This window comes from Phragmites australis, chromosome 21 (assembly GCF_958298935.1).
Source record: "Phragmites australis chromosome 21, lpPhrAust1.1, whole genome shotgun sequence".
NCBI classification, from domain to species: Eukaryota; Viridiplantae; Streptophyta; class Magnoliopsida; order Poales; family Poaceae; genus Phragmites; species Phragmites australis.
Window position 1 is genome coordinate 9,383,143 of NC_084941.1, and position 25,176 is coordinate 9,408,318.

The window sequence follows — 25,176 nt, forward strand, 5'->3', positions numbered from 1 at the left end:
TATCTAAATAATTAAAATCAACTAAACACTATTCTTTACTGTAAATATAACTCAGTTTAATCCGATTCCCCATAATACGTATACAGTCCAAACAAATCACACCCAGCACGGTACCCGCCACGCCTGCGATGATCCCCAACCGAATGCACGAACCCGCGCGTCAGTGTGCTAATCCAGCACGGCTTCGAACTGCTACACGCACGCGCGTTGGGACCCATCGGACGACGAATAGTCCACTGACAATGTGGGTCTACCGGAACTCGTGGTCCCACGTGTCACGAACGAAAGGACACTCGATTCGATCTCCCCTCTCCATCTCCTCCTCGCGTCCCCCACTCAACGTTCTGACCTGACCTCATCACCTCCTCGCCGCCGCTGCCGCCTTCGCCTATCCACTTCCGATCAAGTCCGCCCGCCTCCATGCAGCCGCGCTCGCCGGCGGCGTCTGCGTCTGCGTCAGCGGCCGCGGGCGCTATGGCGCCCAGCGTGGGCGGCGTCGAGCCGGCCGTGATGCTGGACCAGGTGCCGCGCTGGAGCGACCCGGACCAGCGCATCTTCCCCGCGTCCACCTTCGCCGCCGCCACCGACGAGGCGTCCGCGGAGGGCGGACCGGAGCCGCCCGCGGCGTCCGCCTTCCTCTCCTTCTCCGACCCGCTCACCGGCGACGATGCCGCCGCCGGCGGACGCGGCGGCGCCTCGCGCTTCCCCGTCGACCAGGAGATCAACTCCAGGATCTACCTCTGGCGCGGCCACCCCTGGAACCTCGAGGTTGACGCTGTCGTCAACTCCACCAACGAGGTCGTGGTCTCCCTTCTCACATCAGTGTTGGGAATTGGGCAGAATTGTGGGGCTAAACTCTTGTTAGTGCAGAGCTTGGACGAAGCGCACAGTAGTCCCGGGCTGCACGCCGCAGCTGGGTCAGGGCTCGCGGAGGAATGCGCCACCTTGGTACTGTTTGAAAATCAGATTGGGCTTTTCAGAGGTTTGTTCAATTGGTGCTGGTGGAGACTGTTAAGCATCATTTGTCTTTTGGTCTATTGTTTTGCAGGGTGGGTGCCGAACTGGGATGGCAAAGATGACCAATGCCTATGATCTGCCCGCAAGGTAAGTTGGTTCTATGTTATTTGTGTTTTCACTTGTTGGTCCGTGTGGAAAGTCAATGTAAGTGTGTGCAAAGATCCCGAAACACTGTTGAAGAGTCAAGCTGCAACATCGGTGCGTTCTCTGGTTTCACAATAAGAACTGTGGCCCTTACCGTAAATGAGCGCCACTCAAAAGTTTCATTAGAAAGCTCCGAATTTCATGGATTTCTGCAAATCTAGAACAGTGGGGGACAGCACAGGCATTTGTGCTTATGGAATCACAATAGGGATCCTTTTAGCTGAATTTGTTACGAGTTTAAGAAATTGGTTCCGAATATTCTGACATAGCACTACTGTGATGATTGATCTTTCTGATAAAGTACTCTTTGTTTTCTGCTCTGCTATGTTTTATTGTACATTTACATGCCCCATACAGACCCTACTCTGGAGATTCATATCTCAGCACACTTTGTATTTTCAAGCACCAAGCACTGTTGTTGAACCCATTAACTTGAATACTTCAAACTAGCACAATAGTTTGCACAATAGTTTCTATGAAAATTTGATACTAATTGAAGCTTTAGTAAGAGCCTAATAGAGCTGAAGCTAGTTGCTGAATAGTCACAAATTCGTTCAAATTCACTTAGCTGTTCTCCAGTTGTATGTATTCTCGGTTATGCTAATTGCTAAGATGCATGTATCATTTGATTATGCAGGAAGGTCATCCATACTGTGGGCCCCAAATATGCTGTCAAGTATCACACAGCTGCGGAGAATGCACTTAGTCACTGCTACCGGTCTTGTTTGGAGCTACTCATTGAGAATGGTCTTGAAAGGTACATGTAGGGTCATGATGCTTAGAGCTTACTATTAATTTTAGTTTAATAAATGATATTTGAATGCTTGCTTTTCACATTGCAGACGCTCCAAATTTACACATCTTATCACTAACTTTTTTCATTGCTTATTTTATTAGCATCGCAATGGGTTGCATATACACGGAAGCTAAAAACTACCCTCGTGAACCAGCTGCTCACGTGGCAATAAGTGAGTTCTTATAATCCTTTTTTACTCTCTCTCTCTCTCTCTCTCCACTTATTTCTTATGCATGAATGAAAATATTCTATCTGTAAATATTGAGGTTGGCCGTGGTACTAACAACTTTTAACCAAACGGGAACTTTTCAACATCCCCCTTATTTCTCACTCCTACTTAGAGGATGAAGCAGTGAGTGGTAGAAAGTGGAAAGTATAAAAGAACTGTTCTTACTGTAGTCACTCCATGAATATTTTATATGGATAGTTGTTTCATTCTTTGTAAATTCATTTTTCCTCTGCAGGAACTGTTAGACGTTTTCTGGAGAAGCAAAAAAGCAAAATATCTGGTGTTGTTTTTTGCACTACATCATCATCTGATACAGAGATATACAAGCGGTACTTGAACTGAAACCCGGAATTTGTATCATCTTTTGTTCATTCATCTGCTGATTATAAGCAGTTAACCACTGCAGATTGCTCCCACTATATTTCCCTCGGGACAAGCAGGAGGAAGAGATTGCTGTATCAAAACTCCCAGCTGATGTTGGCGATGAGAATGGTGAGACGGTAATAGATGAAAGGAAAATAAGAATAAGACCTTTGCCTGCTGGTGTGGTAGACAGAACAGTGACTGCAGCTCCTATAGATCTTCCTCTTTCTGATTCTGGATTGGCATTCAAAAGGTGATATTAAAATGTTCTACATATGTTCCTGGCTTTTATAATTATCGGTAGAAATGCAAATATGTTCTTTTTTTGTGATAGCTATATTTACAGTTTGTACAATATAATCCTTAAAACTTTAACGATAAACTATGTACCTGATGCTGATCTGTAGCTTAGTTATTATGCCCTTTTTTTGGTCTTAGTTGGCTGCTTAAATTGGATTTATATGGTCCTCTTTTGTGCAGATCAATTTATCTAAGTATCATCCTTTTTTACAACAAAATATCTTTGATGTTTTGGGTTCTTTCAAGTAATTTGTTCTGGGTTCTTTCCCTCTTTGATCAGTTGATGTATGCTTTACAAAATTCCTTGTATTACATATTGTGATAGAGATATTCATATAGTCGGTATTTATGTCTGATCTTCATCAACTCATTTTGGTGTTTTATTACTTTATTCTACAGGAGTTCTTTCAAGTTGGATTCATATTTGGATCCATCGTTTATGTCATTAACTAAAGATCCAGATCTACGGCGCATGGAGCAGTGGGAAAAATCTGCTCAAGCTCAAAAGGGGTTTAATTATGCTAGGTTACTTGGATATGGCGATCTTGGTTGCCCTTCATTATCTGCAGCAGAGGAATATTCACTTCATTCACAATACCTTGCTAAAGCAAATTCTCTTAATCTTTCAGAGATCGCTGAAATGAAAATAATGTACGTATATTTCGCATGTTATGGGTTTATACTTCTACTTTGCTTGTGCTTAATGATGCTTGTATATCTGCATATGTGATGACTTACATTCCAGTGTCTTTACTGCCCTTAGTCTGATGTTCTCCACCAACTGCAGTTACCGTGGTGGAGTTGATAGTGAAGGACGCCCAGTTATGGTTGTTGTTGGCGCACACTTTCTTCTTCGCTGCCTTGATCTTGAACGGTTTGTTCTGCATGTAGTGAAGGTAATTAATGGTGCGTTTGGTAGGAGGGCAAGGTTGGATGGGTTATGGCCATCCCTGTTTTTAGGGATAAGGCCATCCAAGTTGTTTGTTTGGTTGGGTGGATAGGATGAACCAATTTTATATTTGGTTGGAGGGATGAGGGCGGATGTGATGAGAATAATTAACTAAATTATATCTCTTAATATCAAATAATAATATTTTATCATATACATATCAGTGCGCACTAACACTTACCAGCGTTAATTTCGCAATGCTAATTACTATTTTACAACAAAACATATAAATTATCGCTAATTATACTCTAATTGATACAATCGTACACTAATCAACACACTATAACACTTATCAACCATAATCTCACAATATTAAATACTAATTGGTAATACAACATGCTAATTAGCACTAATCATTTTACTAATGATCAAGATTAGACAAGATGAATGGTCTCATCCGGCCAAAAAAACTGGCTCACTCTACCCAGCATATATGACGAATATTCCTCAAAGTGGATGACCATATCCCATCCATCTTTCTATCAAACATCTCAAAAAGATGAATTGCCATATCCCATCCACTCTCATCCCACCAACCAAACACACCCTAATATAATACAGCTGTAACAAATATTGTCCGCCAGAATTTATGCCGCTATGTTACATGTTTTATGCCATGCACCAATGGTAACATATCTTAATGCAAATGTCTTGAAATCTTGGATTGTAGTTATCTTTGTATACTTAAATTACATGGGGTGTTTGAGTTTGGAAGTTAAATCAGCATGACATAGATATCACGGTTTTTGGGATCAGTTAGCTTTATGCCATCTCTTAAAGGGAATACTGGTCTTGCATATTTTATTATCGGAATGTCTAGTATACCATGCACATGTTGTGCTGAGTTAGGAAGTTAAATCAGCTCAACGTAAATACCATGATTTTTTATGTGCTCACTTAGCTTTATGCCATCTCAGAAACAGGTGTAGTTCCGTTCACATCCAATCTAACAAGTGCAAACTAATGATGTTAGCTAAAAAGTGTAATTTGATAGTATGGGCAAAGTTTGTGTAGTTTTGTGAGATGGGCTCAAAAAGTGCAAATTTGCGCACATAAGTGTAGTTCTCTTAAGTTACTCTATTTTACTCTTGGTATGTCTAGTAATACCATTCACGTTGGCAGGACTGACACACAAAATAACTAATACCTTTGGTGCTAGAAAATGTTACCTTCATTTAAACTGTAAAACTTTTATAAAGGTACTCAATCCAAGTACTGTTGCCATCTTAAAGGTCACAATTGTAAGAAATTGAGGAATGATCTTACAGAAAAACTAAAACAAAGGAAATATGTAGAAAAAGCATCAAGAATATTTCGATGTATTTATAGGAATAATATTGCAAATATGAAACTGAAAGAGTCTGCTCTATGCCTTCTATAATTTTGCTGGCTACATACCCTCTTTTAGTGCATATGTATTGCTTCATGCATCATGTAAATCTTGCTTTGGTTTTTTTCTTCTAAGATTATTCTGAAAAGTCATGTTAATCTTTCTGTTTGTAGGAGTTTGAACCTTTGATTCAGAAGCCATATACAATTGTATATTTGCACTCTGCAGCATCATTACAACCGTAAGTGTCTTATAAATAGGTTACTGAAGAAATTCCTATTCTTTGCATTTAACCCATAATGTAAAAAGGAACGTCTTGTTGAATTTCTAGGCAACCAGATTTTGGATTCATGAAGCGGGTACAACAAATACTAGGACGGAAACATCAGCGGAACCTTCATGTCAGTATCTCGTTCATATTTTGTATCCTGTTTATCTTATAATTAGTTCATTCTTCTAATTGCGTTTACTGTAAACAGGCAATTTATGTCCTCCACCCAACTTTGGGATTGAGAACAGCTATATTGGGAATGCAGATGTTTGTAGATGGAGAGGTACCTCCTAGTTCAGACCATAGAACTTTTCTCTTTTCACTTTACCGCTTGAGATTTTAGCATTTCTTTTCTAGGTCTGGAAGAAAGTTGTATATGTGGATAGGCTTGTGCAGCTGTTCAGATACGTACCACGCGAACAACTTACAATTCCTGATTTTGTCTTTCAGTAAGTAGCCTTATACGATACCTTCCAGCTTTTGGCCCATTGGCGTGCGAACTAGAAAGCAATGCAGTACTTACGAACTTTAATCCCGCAGGCACGATTTGGAAGTGAATGGCGGGAGGGGCATGATTGTTGATCCAAGAACAAAGCACATTTATCAGAGAACATCTGGTTGATATGTGACGGTTCTAAGTTCCAAAGTTCATTAGTTCTTACACTGTACCATTCTAATGTTTGCTGTAACTTGTTTCCATGTTGATGTTTCGATCTGTATCTAGTTAAGTTGGTCAATTCCATTCGTTCGTTCTTCTGCCTTCCGCAAGGGAAGTTTTGTCTGTACATGTTGATTTGTGCAACCAAATAAAAGTGATGTCTAGATGTTGTAATCAAGTTTTGCTCATATGGGCTATTCCATTTTGTACAAATTTTGGCCGTCTTGCTCTAATGGCATCATAATTGGACACTCGTAACTTAATTTTATTTCAAGTGTCACCCTTATTATAGAAAACAAACTAACTGGTCCGATTGGAGGCAGTCCTGGTGTGGCAGTATGAACTACTGGTGCCTAACAAGTATTCAACTATGGCCTTGTTTGAGGACCTCAGCTTCAAAGTTACGAAGCCAAAGCTTAGGGAAGTACGGGCCCCCTTGAACTAAAGAGTTGATGCACTTCTCTACTCGCTTCGTAGGCTTTGAAGAAGCTAAATCCTCAAACATGGACTACATGTCTGCATATGATATAAGTGAATATCTAATAGTTATTTCTAGGTTACTATTTAGTTTATTTTTTCTTTAACTTTAGATGGAAGTAAAATTTTAGTTCAAAGAGTGAGTTTTGAATCGACCTAATAACTTAAAAAAATATAGCACTTGCATCCCTAACACAACTCATCCCAAAGGTGTTTTTCCCTCCAACTACATCTAAGGTGCTAAACAAATAAGTAAATAACCATGACAGAAATTCTGAGATATATGAAAGGTATTTTATCTTGGTTGTTCAAGCCGTTGTTGGTGACTGAGAAAAGGTTCAAATCGAGTTCAAACAAAGAAGCAAAAGAAGGTGCATCCTTATTTATATGGTACTGTGATCAGGGATGCATTTCCTTTTTTTTTCGTTTTAGGAATGATCAGTGATTAAATTTACCAGCTCAACACTTGAACTGATATTGTGATGGTGCGTCGTGTACAATGTGCAAGAAGTGCTTAAGAATAGCACGCGTATCCTTCTAAGAGCCAAGCTTTCAATGTAAACACCTCTTCTTAAAGGTGCTTAGATAGCTTGACAAACATGTGGCGACGTATAAGCACCTGCTAAGCGCCGATGCCTGATCAAAATACCGGTGCTACGGATGAGCATCTTGTATATCCTACGCCGCGAGAAAAACACCAGTTATTTTTTTTCAGTAAGCATTTCTCTTAGCACAAGCTGTTAATTAGAATCACAAGCTATTGGGAATTTGACTTTGCAATCGACAGATTTTGATGAGTAGGCAACTTTTTTTCTCTTTTTCCCGAGGCCTACTGATGAGTATGCAAGTCAACCCGGCACAGCATATTCGCTCGCACATGAACAACCACTTCGTCAGGTATTAGCAAAGGCCCAATCGACAGCCGCAAGATTATGATCGGACGGTTCTGACCACACGCTGCAGGAGCATGAAAACGGAATCCTTGTTTGAAATAATAAGATGGCGTTTGCTGTGGGCGTTGCAAGTTAGTGCACAGAAGCTAACTAGTTAGGATACATGAAACACGGCATTGGGCGTAGTTGACTAGGATTAAACAAGGCCCAGATGATGCTAAATAAGCAAGAGGATGAGACATATTCCTAGTATCAAACCTTGGCTATTTAGTGACGAGAATTCGACAGTGTTGTTCCATATTTTTCCATCGTTGTGTTAAGCTCTGAAGTCTCCTTTCCAATCTCCTCTCTCCCTCTCAATGTGAGCAATTCTTGATTTGTTCCATGTCTATGTTTTGGTTAGAAGATCATAGTAATTCTGATAAATGTAATGTTAATTGCATGAGTGCAGTTGTGTTGAAAAATGTGTAGCAGTAGTTGGTAATGAATTTCTGGTGCATACAGTTCTCTAGTCATTCCATTCAGCTCACCTTTTGTTCTTCAGAATATATACACTTTAGATTCACTATTTGCAGTTCTCTGCAACAATTTTTGCAGGTTATTTTGCTCACGAAAGTATAGGTGATCTGTACTTCCTTTCCATGGTCTTGGCAAGATGATTTTTTATTACCTACTGCGCAGTCACATTGAAATAACTAGCAAAAATAGCATCTTTAGTTACCTGCAACATTTGATTGCTGCATTGGAGTATCAGTTATGATCGTGCATGCAACTGCTCACTAATCCTATCCATCTAACCATTGATAATGATAGGATCACAAAAATATCCTTCTCAAGGTGCAATTTTAATTACTGTATGACTAGGATTTCTTCAATAATTACTGTATGTCCCTAAAGAAGGCAACAACATGAGACTCTAGTTTTGCAACAAACACTTCAGCTTGGGCTCTGCACTTACCAACTCTGAAGCAAGTGACAAATCCCTCTGTAAGCTTCTATATAATTGCATTGCATTGCAGCTGCTGCTGCTCGGCGAGCACGAGGAGCTAGCTAGCCGTGTAGCGCACACACCGGCGCGGCGAAAGAGAGGAGGCTGCGACCATGGCGGGCAAGCAGCTCAACGTTCTGACGACGCTGGACCAGGCGAAGACGCAGTGGTACCATTTCTTGGCCATCGTGATCGCCGGCATGGGCTTCTTCACTGACGCGTACGACCTGTTCTGCATCTCCCTCGTCTCTAAGCTGCTCGGCCACCTCTACTACACCGAGCCCAACAGGCCCAACCCCGGCAGTCTGCCGCCCAACGTGTCGGCGGCCAGCTCTTCTTCGGCCGGCTCGGCGATAAGCTCGGCCGCAAGAGAGTCTACGGCTTCACGCTGATCGTCATGGTGCTGTGCTCCGTCCCGTCGGGGCTCTCGTTCGGGCACACGGCCAAGGGCGTCATCGCCACGCTCTGCTTCTTCCGGTTCTGGCTCGGCGTCGGCATCGGCGGCGACTACCCGCTGTCGGCGACCATCATGTCCGAGTACGCCAACAAGAGGACCCGCGGCGCGTTCATCGCCGCCGTGTTCGCCATGCAGGGCTTCGGCATCCTCTTCGGCGCCATCGTGGCGCTTGTGGTGTCCGGCGGCGTCCGCAACTCGTACCCGGCGCCGTCGTACCAGGACAACCCCGCGGCGTCGCTTGTCCCGGAGGCCGATTACGTGTGGCGCATCATCCTCATGTTCGGCACCATCCCGGCCGCTCTCACCTACTACTGGCGCATGAAGATGCCTGAGACGGCGCACTACACCGCGCTGATCGCGCGCAATGCCAAGCAGGCCGCGGCCGACATGTCCAAGGTGCTCAACAAGGAGATCGAGGAGGACGCGGACCGCGCCGACGCAAGCGGTGCAAGCTCTGGCAACGAGTGGGGGCTCTTCTCGTTCTTGCGCCGGCACGGGATCCACCTCCTGGCCACGACCAGCACGTGGTTCCTGCTCGACATCGCCTTCTACAGCCAGAACCTGTTCCAGAAGGACATCTTCTCCAAGGTCGGGTGGATGACCGTGAAAAATTTATCGTCGAAAAAAAATCAATAAACCCGATAATCCTATTTATTGGCGGGAGCCGGTAAATTTACTTATCGGTCAAAAATTTCGGTAATTTTTAAATTTAACGTCTTTTGATTTCCGGATCCAACACACGAGCAAGAAAATGTGGGCCCGCAAGCCGCCAGACCACCCCTTCAATCCTAATTCATTTATGTGTTATTTTTTATGTCAAATGATTTAGATGCAATCTATGTGATTTTTCAAATAGATTGAGCCTTTTTTTTCAAATTTTATCCGAAATTTTTTGTCTATCGTCGATAAAATTCTGATAAATCCGATAATTCTGTTTATCACTAACTTCCGATAAAAAAATTTTATCGATAAATTTTTATCCACCGTGGATCCCGCCGGCCAAGACCATGAACGCCGTCGAGGAGGTGTTCCGCATCGCACGCAGGCGCTTATCGCGCTCTGCGGCACCATCCCGGGCTACTGGTTCACGTCGCCTTCATTGACATCATCGGTCGCTGCGGCATCTCGGCCGCTGCAGGGAAGGCTGGCGCCATCATAGGCGTGTTCGGGTTCCTGTACGCCGTGCAGGACCCGCACAAGCCGGAGGCCGGCTACTCGGCCGGCATCGGCATCCGCAAAGCGCTGTTCGTTCTCGCCGGCACCAACTTCCTTGGCATGATCATGACGCTGCTCGTGCCGGAGTTCAAGGATGTAGAGCTAGAAGCCATAGTTATTCTACGCCCAGGATATAAGGATATATATCTCTTCAAGCGATAGGCGCTTAGATATACATATATCCTATATGTAAAATAACTATTCTACACCCAAGTTCGATATAGCCTGTTCAACTTCTAGCTCTACGCCCAGGTCGGTACTGCTGGTGCGGTTTTCTCTGCATGTGTTGTCGTTGTTAGGTGGTACTGATGCGGGCCGTTTTCTTTTTTTGCATGGTGGTACTGATGTTGGCATTGATGCATGGCTTTTTGTATGCGGGGTATTGATATATGGCTTTTTCAATGGCAGAAGCATGCAAGCCGATGTGTTTTTTTTTTATGTATGCATGCGAGCTGATTTTTGTATGTATGTGCTCAGTCAGGTCACGGTGGACTCAGTCAGGTGGAGCTAGGCGGGTGAATCTAATATGATTTAGGTTCTTCAATAGTTTTGTTTAGTAGTTTTAAGTTATAAAAATTATTTAGTATTGTTAGTAGTCATTATTAAGTTGTTTAATAGCTGTAAGTAATTATTTAATAGTTCAGTAGTAATTCTGTAGTTACTCAGTAGTGTTCAATAGTTCTAAAGCATAGTAAATTTTATTCAATAGTTTTTTTCTGTAGTGTCAGTAATTATTCAATAGTTTCAAGTTATAGTAAAATTTTCAGTAGTTTGGTTCAGTAGCGTCAGTAGTTTTGTTCAGTAATTATTAGAAGTTGTTTAATAGTTTGAAGTCATAGTCAAATTGTTCAATAGTTTTTGTTAGTAGCATCAGCAGCTATTAATAGTTGCCGGTAGTATCAATATTTTTGTTCAATAGTGTAGTAGTTTTGGTTCAGTAGTTTGTTTAATAGTGTTAGTAGTTGTTTAGTAATTTTAAGCATAGTAAATTTGTTTAGTAGTTTGTGTTAGTAGTTTTGTTCAGTAGTGTTAGTAATTATCAGTAATTTTATTCAAAACACAAATACTTACCATTGTTTTCATGTTAATCTGTGCTTTTCTAACAAATTCCAGCAATTAACAATTACTAGTTTCTAGCTACAAGCATACACTCCATGATAGCATAGCAACCATTACACTCATCGACACAAGGTGTGCTGGATTTGGAAGGTATGACATATACAAGTATGGCGACTATTATTTTTTATTGTAATGATGCATTTTACTCCCTTCCGGTTTCATAGAAAAAAATTTATGCAAAATACAGAGAGAGAAAAAGAGTGTTTTTATTGCCCTACGGAACCCTTGGTGCGTGTAGTGAAATAAGGGTGTAATATCTTAATCACTGTCAGAACATAAGGCTTTCACTAACCAAGTGTGCTTCATCGAGAAAAGCTAGCCACCAGTCGACAATAGTGCTGTTCAAATGGGTTGATCTAAGTATGATACTGTAGGTATGATCTAGGCACGACACGAACTATGTTTGGGTTAAGCGCGCGGTACGACGGGCTGGCACGGTCTAATTCGGGCTGACATGGGCACAACACAACTGGGCATGCCTCGGTCCAGCTAGATTTAGCCCGGCTTGTCTAGGAGAATATGTTGTACTCTTTTTTTTTCTTCTAATAAAAATATTTTTAACGAGGTAATTAATCAATCAAGCTCATTTTAATCTATTTTTTAATTTTTTAAATTTATAACTATTTTTTGCTGGACCAACTGAGCCGGCTGCACCGTGCTCAGCTGCGCCTACCATTCTACCAAGCCACAACCATGCCTAAGCTATCCAACACGGCACGAGGGTTAACGGACCGTGCCGTAAAATAAGGGCGTGACACGTGAGCTGGTATGATATGAGGGGTTACATCAAATGGGCCTGTAGGTTCGTGCTGACCTGGCCCGACAGTCCTATTTGAATAGCACTAGTCGGCGCACTAGTCGGCTGTATGAACCAACATATTACTGCACATATTTTCCTAAAAGTATTTTTAGCATTCTTATTGTCCACACGCAAGAATCCGAATACCGAATCATTTTGTGTGTACTCATACTCAGGCTGACCGGCCATCGTGGGCCCCACATGTCCATGTCCTAGGATCATTGGAACCCAGCGACACAAGGGTCGTGACCCGGGGCACTTTGGTGGGTCAGGTGACACATGCGCGTGTCACGCGGGTCGCTGCAGAGCGGCGTGTAATCGAGTGGATCTATGAACCGGTCCGCGCTGGGTGGGTATATATAAGGCCGCTGGTGTAGAATAATTATTCTTGTGTAGAATATATATATATGTGTGTGTATATATATAAACAAAACAGATTTTTAATCTCTTTCAAGCTCATGTCACGTTGAGGTATTGCAGGAAAAAGAACTGTAAAATCTGATCCACACTGTTACACTAGTATGCATGTTGCTTGTTATTTTATGATACTTGTCTTGTGAACGTGTGAAATGTAGTGCTAAATGTAAATTTGATATGAAGATTGTACCATTAATTTGTGTATATTTCTTCGATATCTTTCTTAAGGCATGTTTGGAACGCATGAATTTCCCAGGTATTTGCAGCAATTTCATGGGAAACAGTCCGATTCCCACATATTCACATAAAATTACTGCATTCCAAATGAGCCCTGATTGTTGTTAATGTTTAAAGAGTTTTATCTGTGCAGTTTGGTCAAAGATCAAATGTAAATTGTACTATAAGAAAGTTGTTTGTGCTATTAGTTTGTCTGGTATGTTCTTTCCTGCTCTTTGCTTCTTCGAATCTGTCACGGAAAACTGCAATTTGTTGGCTTCTTGGGGCTCTATTCTGGTGTCGCTACTGCGAAATGGCCGGACGGAAATTGTATTCCTGCCACATGCTGGCCGGTTGGTGCCCTGTACTCCTATCACGTATGCAAACGGAACTAAAGAATTGGGCATTAGTTTACCCTAGGTAGTGCGGATTACATCTTGTAATCACTATATTTTTATGTAGTGAATTTAAGGAAATGCCTGGTTCATAACTAACTTTGCCACGTATCATTGTCTAAGTTTGTTTTATCACACTTTGACGGTAGGGAAATTAGTCACCTAGCCTTAGGCGAATGTTGATAAATAAAGAGTGAATTGCATAAAACTATAAGTATTATGTCATTTGTAATATAAAACTATAAATATTATGAATAGTAATACAAAACTATAAGTATTATGCATTAATTTCACACAAACCCGATTTTAATTAGATTCACCCAAAAATGGTCTTACATTTCTCAAAAAATTCTAATTTTTTTTGTACGTGTTCCATAATTCATATGCAACCCATTTTAATTAGACTCACCGAAAAATACTGTATATAATTTAAACTAAAATTCTCCAAAATGCTACTTTTATAACTCATAATAATTGTTAGCGCCTCAAATAAAATCCCAAAAATATGCAAAAATTCACTAATATTCTTCTTATATGATGGAATAATTTCTAAAATTATTTGTAAGCCTAGGTTATATGGTAAAAAAGTGAGTTCTTTTGTAATGCTCCATTTATATACTTACAAAGGAACTCACCTTTTTCACCATATAACCTAGGGCTAAAAATAGCTTTAGAAATTATTTCATCATATAAGAAGAATATTAGTGATTTTTTTATATTTTTAAAATTTTATTTGAGGTCCTAACAATTGTTAGGAGTTATAAAAGTAGTTTGTTTAGAGAATTTTAGTTTAAATTATACATAAGCTCTTTTTGGTTGCACATAGATTATGGAACACATAAAAAATTCTAAGAATTTTGAAGAAATATAAGACTATTTTTTGGGTGAATCTAATTAAAATCGGATTTTGTATAAAATTAGTGTACAATACTTGTAATTTTATGTTATTAGACACGATACTTATAATTTTATGTTAAAAATGATATAATACTTATAGTTTTATATAATTCACTCATAAATAAATAAAAAATATGTACGCCATAAATGAGCCAGAAGGATAAGATGTTAACAAACTAAAGTTGTACGAGTGACTAAACACCGCTAACAAAACTGTGGGTGCCTTGCGATTCAAACTGGGCCTTAACGGGGTTGATAGAAAAGAAAAATGACGGAAAGACCTAAAAAAAGCATATGAAAAGATGGCACAATGGCGACCCTGTGTGGAAGTATAAATCCGTCAAACAACTAAAGTCATGTAGGATTTAAGAGAATTTCTTGCATCCAAATGGAGGTAAGGCATATAGAATACACAAAGTGCTTAAGAAAGTGTGGTGTGTCATATAATCAAGCATCTATCTAGGAGACTAAATCGCCAATGCAACCACATCTTCTTACATATGTGCTAGATTAGATGGTATCGCAAACTTAAAAAACACACAAGCAATTATCACACGTCGGTGCCTAAGAAAGCACCGCTGCGCATAATAAGCACATTATTATCTATCTTACAGGGCAAAAAAATCATGATTTTTCAATAAGCACCTCTCCAAGCTTACCGCATTGGACGTGCCCTTAAGCATCAGTCACAAATTAGGCCACCAAAATACATCCGAAAAATGTCCTCAACTTCCTCCAGATTTGAGTCAAGGGCTGAGAGACCCCTCCTACCTTTGCCTCAACTTCATCTTCCTCAACCCAACCCTATTAGCCGCCATCAGCACTATTACTGCATCTTCATTTTGCAGGCCCATTCAAATCGCATAAGAAGCTGAACTCAAATAATACTTGCTATTGTTGTTGTTTCTTCTATATGTACAAATGACTGGTGCTTTATTTTCTAATCATATCTTCTAAAATTAGGAAAATGATTCTGCGTTGACATAAAGGAGCTTTTCTAAATCAAAGTTGTATAAGTCCTGCTTAGTTCTACCGTAACACAAGAAGTTAAGATAACAATTTGAAGACCTACTTTCAGCATGAACACGTGATTGCAAGAAAAAAAACTATGTTTATAATGTCATAGTAACATAAATATGAACAAACATTTTGGTTATTGTTAATTTTTAGAAATCAAGGCCTAATTTCACAGTTAGCAGAGGGCTCTCGAATTCTTAGGTACGTCCTGCATGACAGCACGATGAACAGAAGGGCGGGCCAGTGAACCCCTTAAAGAAGGGGTGCAACCAAAGTTCAAGTATTGAGTAGGTCCACTTATGGTTGCAAAACTAGCAACTGCATATGTACTTCACACATGTAAAATCAATCTAGAATATAGCAATATAAAGAAATACAAAAAATATAACATAAAAAAAGAGAGATTTGTATTCACGAAATTTACAACATAATCATATAATTTCAGAAGGGAGAAGAGGACCGTATCATCCAAAGTTTACCGTCCATAGCAACATTGTGAGGAGAATCGAGATGGTGACCGATTTGTGAGGGGGTGAAAACAATTCTCGTATAGTACGTTGGTGTAAAGAAAGAGCGACGGAGGCGACCTCCATGGTAGACGGTGGTGCACCCTCTCTAGAAAGCCGATGTAGTAGGTGAAGTGCAGCAGACGGCGCACCCTCTAGACAAACCCAACGGTTAATGTAAGAAAGATAAATATTTGACGTCTAGGTATGGAAGACAAAAATTAAATGTATTTTTGGAAGGAGGAACAGGGTCCAACTTTGTACTTAGACACCGGTGCTAGTAACCATATGACCACTGATAGCGCCGCCTTCACGTCTCTAGACAAATCGGTGAATGACACCATGATGCTCGGCGACGATATATTGGTGAAGATCTACGACAAAGGCATTGTCACTCTCTAGTGACGGAATGAGGATCACCGAGCACTGATATAAGTGTATTACATATCTCAGCTATAGAACAATATCATCAGCATGAGACAATTGGAGGAGAGAGGTTGCAAGGTGGTGATTTGAAGATGGGTTCATGGAGATCTATGATCAAGAAAGGAGATTGCTGGCTCTGTCCGACAATAGGATGTACAAAATGAACCTCAATCTGACAACACATGTATGTCTGCTGACAAAAGGAGCTAATCAAGCTTGGACACGGCATGAGAGGTATGGACATCTAAACTTTCACACACTTGAAAAGTTAGGGAAGCTTTAGATGGTTCAAGGTATGCCTAAGATAAAGTATGCAGAGCAGTTTTGTCAAAATTGTGTAATAGGAAAGCAGACCAGGACACCTTTTCCTCAAGCTTTTGCATATAGAGCAAAACAAGAGCTAGAGTTGGTGCATGGGGATCTTTGTGGCCTAATCACTCCTGCAACACCAAGTGGAAACAAATACTTTCTTATGATAGTTGATGACTTCAGTAGGTTTATGTGGATTGAAGTGATGAGGTCAAATATGAAGCTCTGAAGTTATTCAAGAAAGTGAAAGCCTCTGCATAAAGGGTGGCAAATATCAGACTGAGGGCATTTCACACAGATAGAGGTGGTGAGTTTAACTCAATTGAGTTCAGTTGCTTCTGTGATGAGCAGTGAATCAAGAGGTATACCACTGCTCTATATTCACCTCAATAAAATGGAGTTGTTGAGTGCATGAACTGCACAGTGGTTGAGATGGACAAATGCATGCTCAAATGCAGAGGTGTGCCTGGGGAGTTTTGGGATGAAGTTGTAAAGACGACTGTGTATATGCTCAATAGGGTGCCAACTCGATCACTTGAAGGCAAAACCCCTATGAGGCCCTACTGAGGAAGAAACCAAAGGTACACTATTTAAAACTTTTGGTTGCCTTGCACATAAGAAGAAACTTGGGCCAGGATAGTCTAAACTTTTAGACATGTCAGTTGCAACAGTGCTTCTCGGGGGATGAAGATGGATCAAAGGCTTACCATGTGTTTGATCCAATTGCAAAGAAGATATGTAACCTGGGATGTTTTATTTGAAGAAGAGAAGGGGAGGCAACGAATGTGAGCTCAACTCTAGCTAATTCTGACACTTTTATAGTGCACTACTTGTATGAGGATGCCACAATTCAGAATATTGACAACACGGGCGGAGGACAACAACAAAACACATCTTCTACTGGCATGCTAGGAGAGCTACAGTACCTCCTGGTGTGTCGATAGGGATTCATCAACAAGCGTCGCAAGCAGTGCCAACACCTTTGGCTATGTATTTAGTCACAACACCCACTGGAGAATCCCGGGATACGAAGGGAAATCCACTCTGGTACCGGATGGTTGGGTGCATCTACAACAACACTGAACCAATGCATTTGTCGGATGAACTTGCCTCTGAAACTGAAGAACAAGTGTATATGTGCCTTGTGGAGGAACCACTGAGTGTTGATCAAACACTCAATGAAGGAGTTTGGAACCAGGCAATTGAAGAGGAATTGATATCCATCAAGGATAACAAAACCTGGGAACTAGCTGCACTTCCACAGGGACATAAAGTCATCAATCTGAAATGGGTTTTCAAACTGAAGAAAGATCCTAATAGAAATGTAATCATACACAAGGCTAAACTTGTGGCTAAAGGATATGCTCAACGTAAAGGAGTGAACTTTGAAGAAGTTTTTTGCACGTGTGGTGCGTATGGAGTCAGCAAGAGTGCTGATAGCTTTGGCAGCACATGGTGGCTGGCAAGTACACCATATGGATATAAAACCGGTGTTCCTAATTGGAGATTTATCCAAGGAAGTATATGTACAACAGCCACTAGGCTTTGTGTGAGGAGCCATCTAAATAGTATTTCAATTAATCATCAGGATAATTATTTGCTTAATCATGATCATGATGATTAACCGGAATACCATCTTGGCAGTCCCGGCACGTGTTTTGTGCCTAAGATCGGAACACATGCATATACAACATATAGCATCACAACAAAGCTTAAGAAAGAGCGAGTAATTAAATAATATTACAAGTTCTTAAGTATTCAAATATTTACAACAATTTACAACAAAAGATTAGAGAAACTACGCAGTGAAAAAGTAACACTTATCAACACCAAAAGCTAGGTGAAGCCATATGTCCTTAGGCTCCACCCAAAAGCACACCACATGAGTAGTTTGCACTACTCATTCTCACCACCTACATCAGCGGGTATGAAATAGCAAAACATGAGCTCCTCCTCACTGGTAGAACCTGAAAGAGCAGCGTGAGTACGAAGGTACTCGAAAGACTTGACCCGTAATGGGTACATATAATAGCTCGACTCCAAGGAAAATGCATTGAGGTATTATCAAGGAATCGATCACATGGTTAAGTAAATTTCATAAACGAAATGCAACTTGACATACACATGTGAGCTTCTATATTTAACCGCAGGTATCATTGTATCCCATAATTATTACAAGAATATATGTACTGGAACCATAATAAGCATATATGTAAATAGAACCAGCTCAACCATAACCCAACATGCCATACCACAACATCCCACATTCGCGACTCTACGACCGATGCGGATGGACAAAAGCATGCTCATGAACGAGAACGCGGTAATTTGAATTATTCTTACATCCTGCAGGGGGTACAACTTTACCCACATAACCTAAGTTCATCCTCTTGGCTCCCGAGACAATCTTTCTCATATCCAGAACTACCCTCTTGCATATATCCCTATAGCACCGGGGTTATCGTGAGCGTGTCTCGGACACCTCCTGCTCCCCGCCACCTTGCTTCTGTTTTATTTTTCTTACATATCATAGGACCGCAAGGCAAGCGTCAGCACAATGTATGATACTCAACTCATTCGTCCATTATCCAAATATGTGGTTGTACAGGAAGTGCTAAAGCCAATAGCACCAATGGACGGTGCTTAAACGATACAAGTGGTCTATGACATCCAGACTCCTCTTCCGACCTACCCTTAGCACGACCCACATCTCGCCTCATCCTCACATCTCATACAACCCACATTATTATCATTATGTTTGTAAAAAATAAGTAAGCCCTAAGCTCACGAACAATGGTCGAATCATTGCTCAACTTCTACGACCTAAGCATTGCTAAGCTTATCGAACAAACTTGTAAGGTAGACATCAATAATGTTATCAAGGCTACAAGGATATGAATAATCAACAACTTAAGGTAGAGGTAATGCAATTCATCAACATAGGTTCTACCCATCTAAACCCGACAATGAACTCACTACTCATACAAATATATATAAAGCGTAATTTATCAAGTTGTACAATACGAGATCCAAAGTAGTAGGTTGAGTATGCTTAGAATCTTGCCTTGCTACTCTAGCGCTTGTCTGATAATCCCGGTGCAACACTCACATAACTCCAGTAGATTGGTGTCACCTTCACTCGCTTGGATTGTCGGCGTAACGCTCTCTAAACAAATTAAGAATGCATTGCAAAAATAATCAAACGATGAAAAAGTGTGCATATGATGCATGCTTGAAAATTAATAGAGCGCCACGTTTCAAAAACTTTGCAAAATACCTACAAATGATTAGGGTTTCGAACTGTAAAACCCGGATAAGACAACCTAAGTGCATATAGCTTTAAGTGGTTGGCAGTCAAACCTGTGTTGAAGTGGTGATCAGACTGCCAGTGTGTAGAAAGTTTTGGCCTCTGGCGGTCAGACCAGATTGGCTGGTGGTCAGACCACGAGGTTCTGTGGTTAGACCAGCCAACAACGGTCTGACTCCTGACTATGGGTTAAATTGGGGTTTTGATTTTCTTAACTGCTGGTCAGATCGAGCTAGTCGACGGTCAAACCGTGAGACCTTGCCGGCAACACCTTTGTGAGGTCATCAACAAAGGCTTCGGTGAGGCCTTCAATCATGAAGGGTACCAAAATGTTTTATGTGACTAGTGAAGTGCTTCTAAAGTGATTTGAACAATATTCATCAAGCTAAACTCAAAATACCTCATGGATAAACCCAAGCTAGGGTTAAGCTTGGGTCCATACGACATGGGGATCGACTCGAGCTTGGGAATGACGGAGAATCGGTAGGGGATACCTCACCTTAGTGTAGGAAAGCTTTCTATTGAAGGGGATCACTCCGGGGAAGCTCCGATTCAGAGAACGGGCTCCGGGGTGGTTTGGGGCTTGAGGTGGATGAACTCGCGTGGAAACTTCATCGACAACGAGGGTGAAGGAGATGAGCTCGAGGAAGTCCCCTCTGTCGATCTCCAATTGTTGTGGGAGTCGAGGTGGTCTCTCTCTTGGTGTGGATGAAGGAGTGAGTGAGAGTGAGTGTGTGAGAGAGAGTGAGTGAGAGAGGGTTGGCCAACTTGCTTAAGTGGAGCCTATGAGCTATGGCGGTCAGTTCGCGGGAAGTGTCGGTCAGACCATGAAAAGCCCACATAGCAAGCCTACGTGAGGGCGGTCTTGTGCTAAAAACTTGATTCTATTCCCCTTTTCTATTCTTCTTCATCTCCAAGGCATTTAGGATTTTCCTAAAGGGCTCTAAACTATCTCCAAGTACTTTTGACATATATTTAAACTCAAGTTATCAAATTAATACGCATAAACATAATGCCATGATGACTATGAATGCTTAATCACATGATTAGCATTTGGGACGTGACACTTTGTCAGCCCAAGTCATTAGAATTGAGTGCTAAAATTGAAGAAATTGGATGCACATCTGTACTCACTTGGTTTTGTTCATAATCCAACTGAACATGCCATTTACGGAAGATAGAAGGCTGGTAAGATTCTGCTAATTGGTTTATATGTGGATGAATTTATCATTACAGGGTCAGATACTGGAAGCATTGCAGAGTTCAAAGAAGAGATGTGTTCAATATTCAAAATGAGTGACTTGGGCTTGTTGAGTTCCTATTTAGGAATTGAGGTGAAACAAGAAGCACATGACATCACCTTATGCCAGAGTAGTTATGCAAAGAAAATATTGCAAATACCTCGGATGTCAAGGTGTAATCCTTCAACAACTCCAATGGAGGCAAATATGAAACTAACAAAGGAAGGCAGTGGCTCATTTGTTGATCCTACAGAATACAGAAGCATTGTTGGGAGTTTGAGATACCTGGTGAATATAAGACCAGATATAGCCTATGATGTTGGAGTTGTAAGCCGATATATGGAGACGTCCACTGCTCAGCACAAAGCAGCAGTCAAACAAATTCTAAGGTATGATCAAGGTGCTGTCAAATATGGCTGCATTTTTAGAAAAGGTAGACGGGAGGGTTTAGATCTTGTGGGATATAGTGATAGTGACCTGGCTAGTGATTTGGATGATAGAAAGAGCACTGGTGGGTGGGTGTTCTTGCTTGGAGGAAACCCTATTACTTGGAATTCACAACAACAGAAGATAGTTGCCTTGTAGTCCAGTGAGGCTGAATATATGGTTGCTGCAATTGCAGCTTGTCAAGGGATATGGCTATCACGGCTCATTGCAGATTTACTTGGCAAGAATCATGGCAGGTTCAAGTTGAAGGTGGACAATATGTCTACAATTGAGCTAAGCCGAAATCCTGTGCACCATGGCCAAACCAAGTACATCGATACAATGTTCCATTTCATCCAAGACTGCATCACTGAAGGAAAGATGGAGATGGAGCATGTGGGCACAGATGGTCAGCTGGCTAATATTCTCACAAAGCCACTAGGGCGGCTCGTTGAGATGAGACAGTAGCTGGGCATTAAGGAGATTTTAGAAGGTTAAGCAGGACATGTCTAAGGGGGTGATTTGTAGTGTGCCTATGTCCTTAGGTGTGTAGGTGTGCATGTGTGTGATCATGTATGTGCCATCATGGCTGAGTATATGTGTGTGTCCAACAATCTTGATCAAATGGTTGAGCTCCAGCAGGCGGCGAAAGCTGAAGTTCAGTTGGGCAGACGGAGAGAGGAGGGGATGGCGCACGATGTGGCCAGCAAATCCGGTTCACGTTTGTGTAACCGGGCGAGTAGTGAACAAGCCAAAGTGCTTAATAAATAGAAAAAAAACGAAAAGAGGGGATCAGTTCATGACCCCCCCCCCTCCAAAAAAACCAGTGCAAACTCCCTCTGAATAAGTTTTCTACGAACTCGCTGATTTCACTATTCATCAGTCGGACTCTGTTGATTTTCGTTAAGCTTCAGCAAAAACGCAAGGGGCGCGTGAGCAGCTGATTGGCGCAGTTCAACTCCAACAGATATCCTTTCTAGAGTTGTCATCACCACTCTTTTTGCATGCTGTTGTCTTTGCTTCTCCAAACTCACATGCCATGATTTTTTTTTCTTGTAAATCATTTCTAAATTTCTTTGTTTACATTTTAGGGTGCCGGATTTTCATCAAGGCTACCAAACACCAAACACAGGCACATTTGTAATGTTTAGTTCTGTAAAAGATGATTTAATATTTCAAGAAACTTCGTTGGATGAGAGATGTTGTATCAACAAATAATCCATACTTGTTTGGATGGGGTGCATCTGAATTTATTTTTTGAAACTATGGTAATGCTTGCTTGTCATGTGAATTTCTTCTCTTTTCATTGTAAAGCATTCAGGATTATGTCCTTTCTTGTGATCAATTGAGTAGAAGGAGTGGTATATTTATTGTTGGTATAGAGCAAGGTTTTATTTTCATTGGTCGTGTGCATCCAATACCTTTGAATCAATATCACCCAACCAACTATATTATCTTATGATTTTTTCTCCCATCGCACACACGGTCATTTAACTAGTTTTCCCCAAATTTCCCAAAATTCTTAACAAAGTTTACATATATAAATGATCACAAACTTTCCTACCCCATTAAAAATACTAACATACACATGTACCACGTACTCCCTCCAATCTAAAATAAGTGTAATTTTGAGTTACATGCAATTAATTTTTTTTAAATGTTAGCTATAAATTATTTTTTATGTATTGAGTTTGGATATATAAAAATGACACAAGTGTATTTGTCTCAAAAAATACTTTATAATAATATATTTTTGCTATATTTATTAATATATTATAACTAAAGTAATAAATAAAATAGTATTTTAAAAACTTTATAAATATCTAAAACGATATTTATTTTTAACCTGAGGGAGTACTTACTGCCCAACAAAACACAAGCTTTGACTTCAATCGGAAAACGTGAAACCGAGCTATACGTCTCTCCATATGCACCCCTACACGCGTCGCCACGTTCTACGCTATCTGGGATAACGACGGCCGCACGGCGCTGCCAGCCTCCGCCTCGCCGTCGTCGGCCTCGCCGGACATCTCCTCGAGCGACTTCCCCTTGGCCTCCGGCACGAGGAACGTGAGGACGAACCCGAGCATGCTGAACCCGGCGAGCACGAACAGCGAGTTGCGCACGCCGATCCCGGGCTTGTACCCGGCGTCCGGCTTGTGGGGGTCCTGTGCCGCGTACAGGAACCCGAACGCCCCGACGATGGCGCCGGCCTTCCCCGCGGCCGCCGAGATGCCGTGGCACGTGGACCGCAGCCGCGCCGGGAAGATCTCGGCCGGCACGATGAAGGTGGTGCTGTTGGGTCCGAAGTTGGCGAAGAAGAAGGTGAAGGCGTACATGACCACGAACCCGATGTGGTTGCCGGGCGTCGTCCAGTGGTGGTACGGCACTGCGAGGCCGAGCATGAAGACGGTCATCATGAAGAAGCCCATTAGCTGGATGGCGAAGCGGCCGACGATGTCAATGAGCGCGACGGTGAACCAGTACCCGGGCACGGTGCCGCAGAGCGCGATGAGCGTCTGGGCGCGAGAGATGCGGAACACCTCCTCAAGCGCGCTCATGGTGCGCGCCTTGGGGATCCAGTTGATGCTGGTGAAGATGTCCTTCTGGAACAGGTTCTGGCTGTAGAAGGCGATGTCGAGGAGGAACCAGGTGGTGGCCGTGCCGACGAGGTGGAGGCCGTGCCGGCGCGCGAACTCCCGGGAGAAGAGTCCGAAGCTGTTGCTCCGGGCGGTGACCATATCCTCCAGCTTATCCTGCTCCTCCACGATCTCTGTATGGAGCACCTTGGACATGTCGGCGGCGGCCTGCTTGGCGTTCTTGGCCACGAGCGCTGTGTACCGCGCCGTCTCCGGCATCTTCATCCGCCAGTAGTAGGTGAGCAGCGCCGGCACGGCGCCGAGCATGAGGATGATGCGCCAAACGTAGTCGGCCTGCGATATGGTGGACGCGAGGGCGTTGTCCTGGTACGCCGGGGCCGGGTACCCGGCGCGGAAGGCGGCGGAGATGATGAGCGTGACAATACCGCCGGCAAGGATACCGAAGCCCTGCATGGAGAACACGGCGGCGATGAACGCGCCGCGGGTCTTCTTGTTGGCGTACTCGGACATGATGGTCGCCGAGAGCGGGTAGTCGCCGCCAATGCCGAACCAGAGCCAGAACCGGAAGAAGCAGAGCGTGGACATGACCCCCGTGGGCGTGTGGCCAAACGAGAGCCCCGACGCGATGGAGCAGATGACCATGAGCATCAGCGTCATGCCGTAGACGCTCTTGCGGCCGAGCTTGTCCCCGAGCCAGCCGAAGAATAGCTGGCCGGCGAACGTGCCGCAGAAGGCGACGCCGTTGGCGGCCATGGCGACGTTGGGCGGGAGAGAGCCCGGGTCGGGCTTGGCGGTGTCCGTGTAGTAGATGCGGCCCAGCAGCTTGGTGACGAGGGAGATGCAGAAGAGGTCGTAAGCGTCCGTGAAGAAGCCCATGCCGGCGACCACGATGGCCGTGAAGTGGTAGCACTGCGTCTTGGCCACATCCAGCGCGCTCAGCACATTTAGCTGCTCTGGCCTCCGTGCCATGACGCCGGCGCCGCTGTGCACCGAGGAGAAGTCCCCTGACGCGACGCACTGCTCTACAGAAGCTGGGAACGGGAGCTGTGGTGGTGTGCGGAAATGGCGCGGCGGCCGCGGGTCTAAGTAGAGGTCTGCCCGGGAGTCCGATGCGAATATTACTATGCTCGATCTCTTGCGCGTTGCGGCCGGCGCACGGCGTGTTTAGACGGGGAGTCGGCTGTCACCGTGCGCGCGGTGACGACTCGACCGAGATGCGTGGCACGAAGCACGCGGCCATGACATGGCCTTGCGCGCGCACGTGCTGCGTAACTCTGTAACACGCGCGCTCTCTGTTTTTTCTCGCGGTCGCACCAACCAGCTCATCCAAAAATCTCTTGATAAAACTCGGTGACATCTTGTCTAAGTCCGCATTTGCAATTTTTCAAAAGTCTCTGATAAAACTCGGTGACCT

At 42.8% G+C, this 25,176-nt stretch overlaps 2 protein-coding genes and 1 pseudogene across 3 annotated transcripts; 2 read left to right on the top strand and 1 right to left on the bottom strand.

Annotated features, from left to right (window-relative positions):
- Window positions 1-300: 300 nt before the first annotated feature.
- On the top strand, window positions 301-6,320 carry LOC133903483 (uncharacterized). Of its 2 annotated transcripts, none has more exons than XM_062344884.1 (14): window positions 301-798; window positions 871-948; window positions 1,049-1,104; window positions 1,799-1,918; window positions 2,059-2,129; window positions 2,422-2,515; window positions 2,593-2,802; window positions 3,249-3,500; window positions 3,637-3,745; window positions 5,302-5,369; window positions 5,460-5,529; window positions 5,608-5,682; window positions 5,743-5,848; window positions 5,940-6,320. In XM_062344884.1, exons 1-14 carry the CDS (start codon window positions 421-423, stop codon window positions 5,954-5,956), a joined length of 1,704 nt encoding a protein of 567 aa, XP_062200868.1. In that variant the 5' UTR covers window positions 301-420; the 3' UTR covers window positions 5,957-6,320. The 2 variants fall into 2 exon arrangements, with proteins under 2 accessions (XP_062200868.1, XP_062200867.1); XM_062344883.1 differs by having other exon boundaries at window positions 303-798; window positions 5,757-5,848.
- A 2,208-nt stretch (window positions 6,321-8,528) lies between these two features.
- LOC133903146 (inorganic phosphate transporter 1-2-like) lies at window positions 8,529-10,249 on the top strand (annotated as a pseudogene).
- A 12,698-nt stretch (window positions 10,250-22,947) lies between these two features.
- LOC133903408 (probable inorganic phosphate transporter 1-8) lies at window positions 22,948-24,899 on the bottom strand. Its single transcript, XM_062344770.1, has one exon. It carries the CDS (start codon window positions 24,729-24,731, stop codon window positions 23,118-23,120), a length of 1,614 nt encoding a protein of 537 aa, XP_062200754.1. The 5' UTR covers window positions 24,732-24,899; the 3' UTR covers window positions 22,948-23,117.
- Window positions 24,900-25,176: the final 277 nt, after the last annotated feature.

Coding starts and splice junctions, on each gene's coding strand:
- LOC133903483 (XM_062344883.1), top strand. CDS start 421: ATGCAGCCGCGCTCGCCGGCGGCGTCTGCGTCTGCGTCAGCGGCCGCG. Junction 2,130..2,421: donor AGCTGCTCACGTGGCAATAA/GTGAGTTCTTAT, acceptor TTTCCTCTGCAG/GAACTGTTAGACGTTTTCTG. Junction 5,370..5,459: donor TCTGCAGCATCATTACAACC/GTAAGTGTCTTA, acceptor TTGAATTTCTAG/GCAACCAGATTTTGGATTCA.
- LOC133903408 (XM_062344770.1), bottom strand. CDS start 24,731: ATGGCACGGAGGCCAGAGCAGCTAAATGTGCTGAGCGCGCTGGATGTG.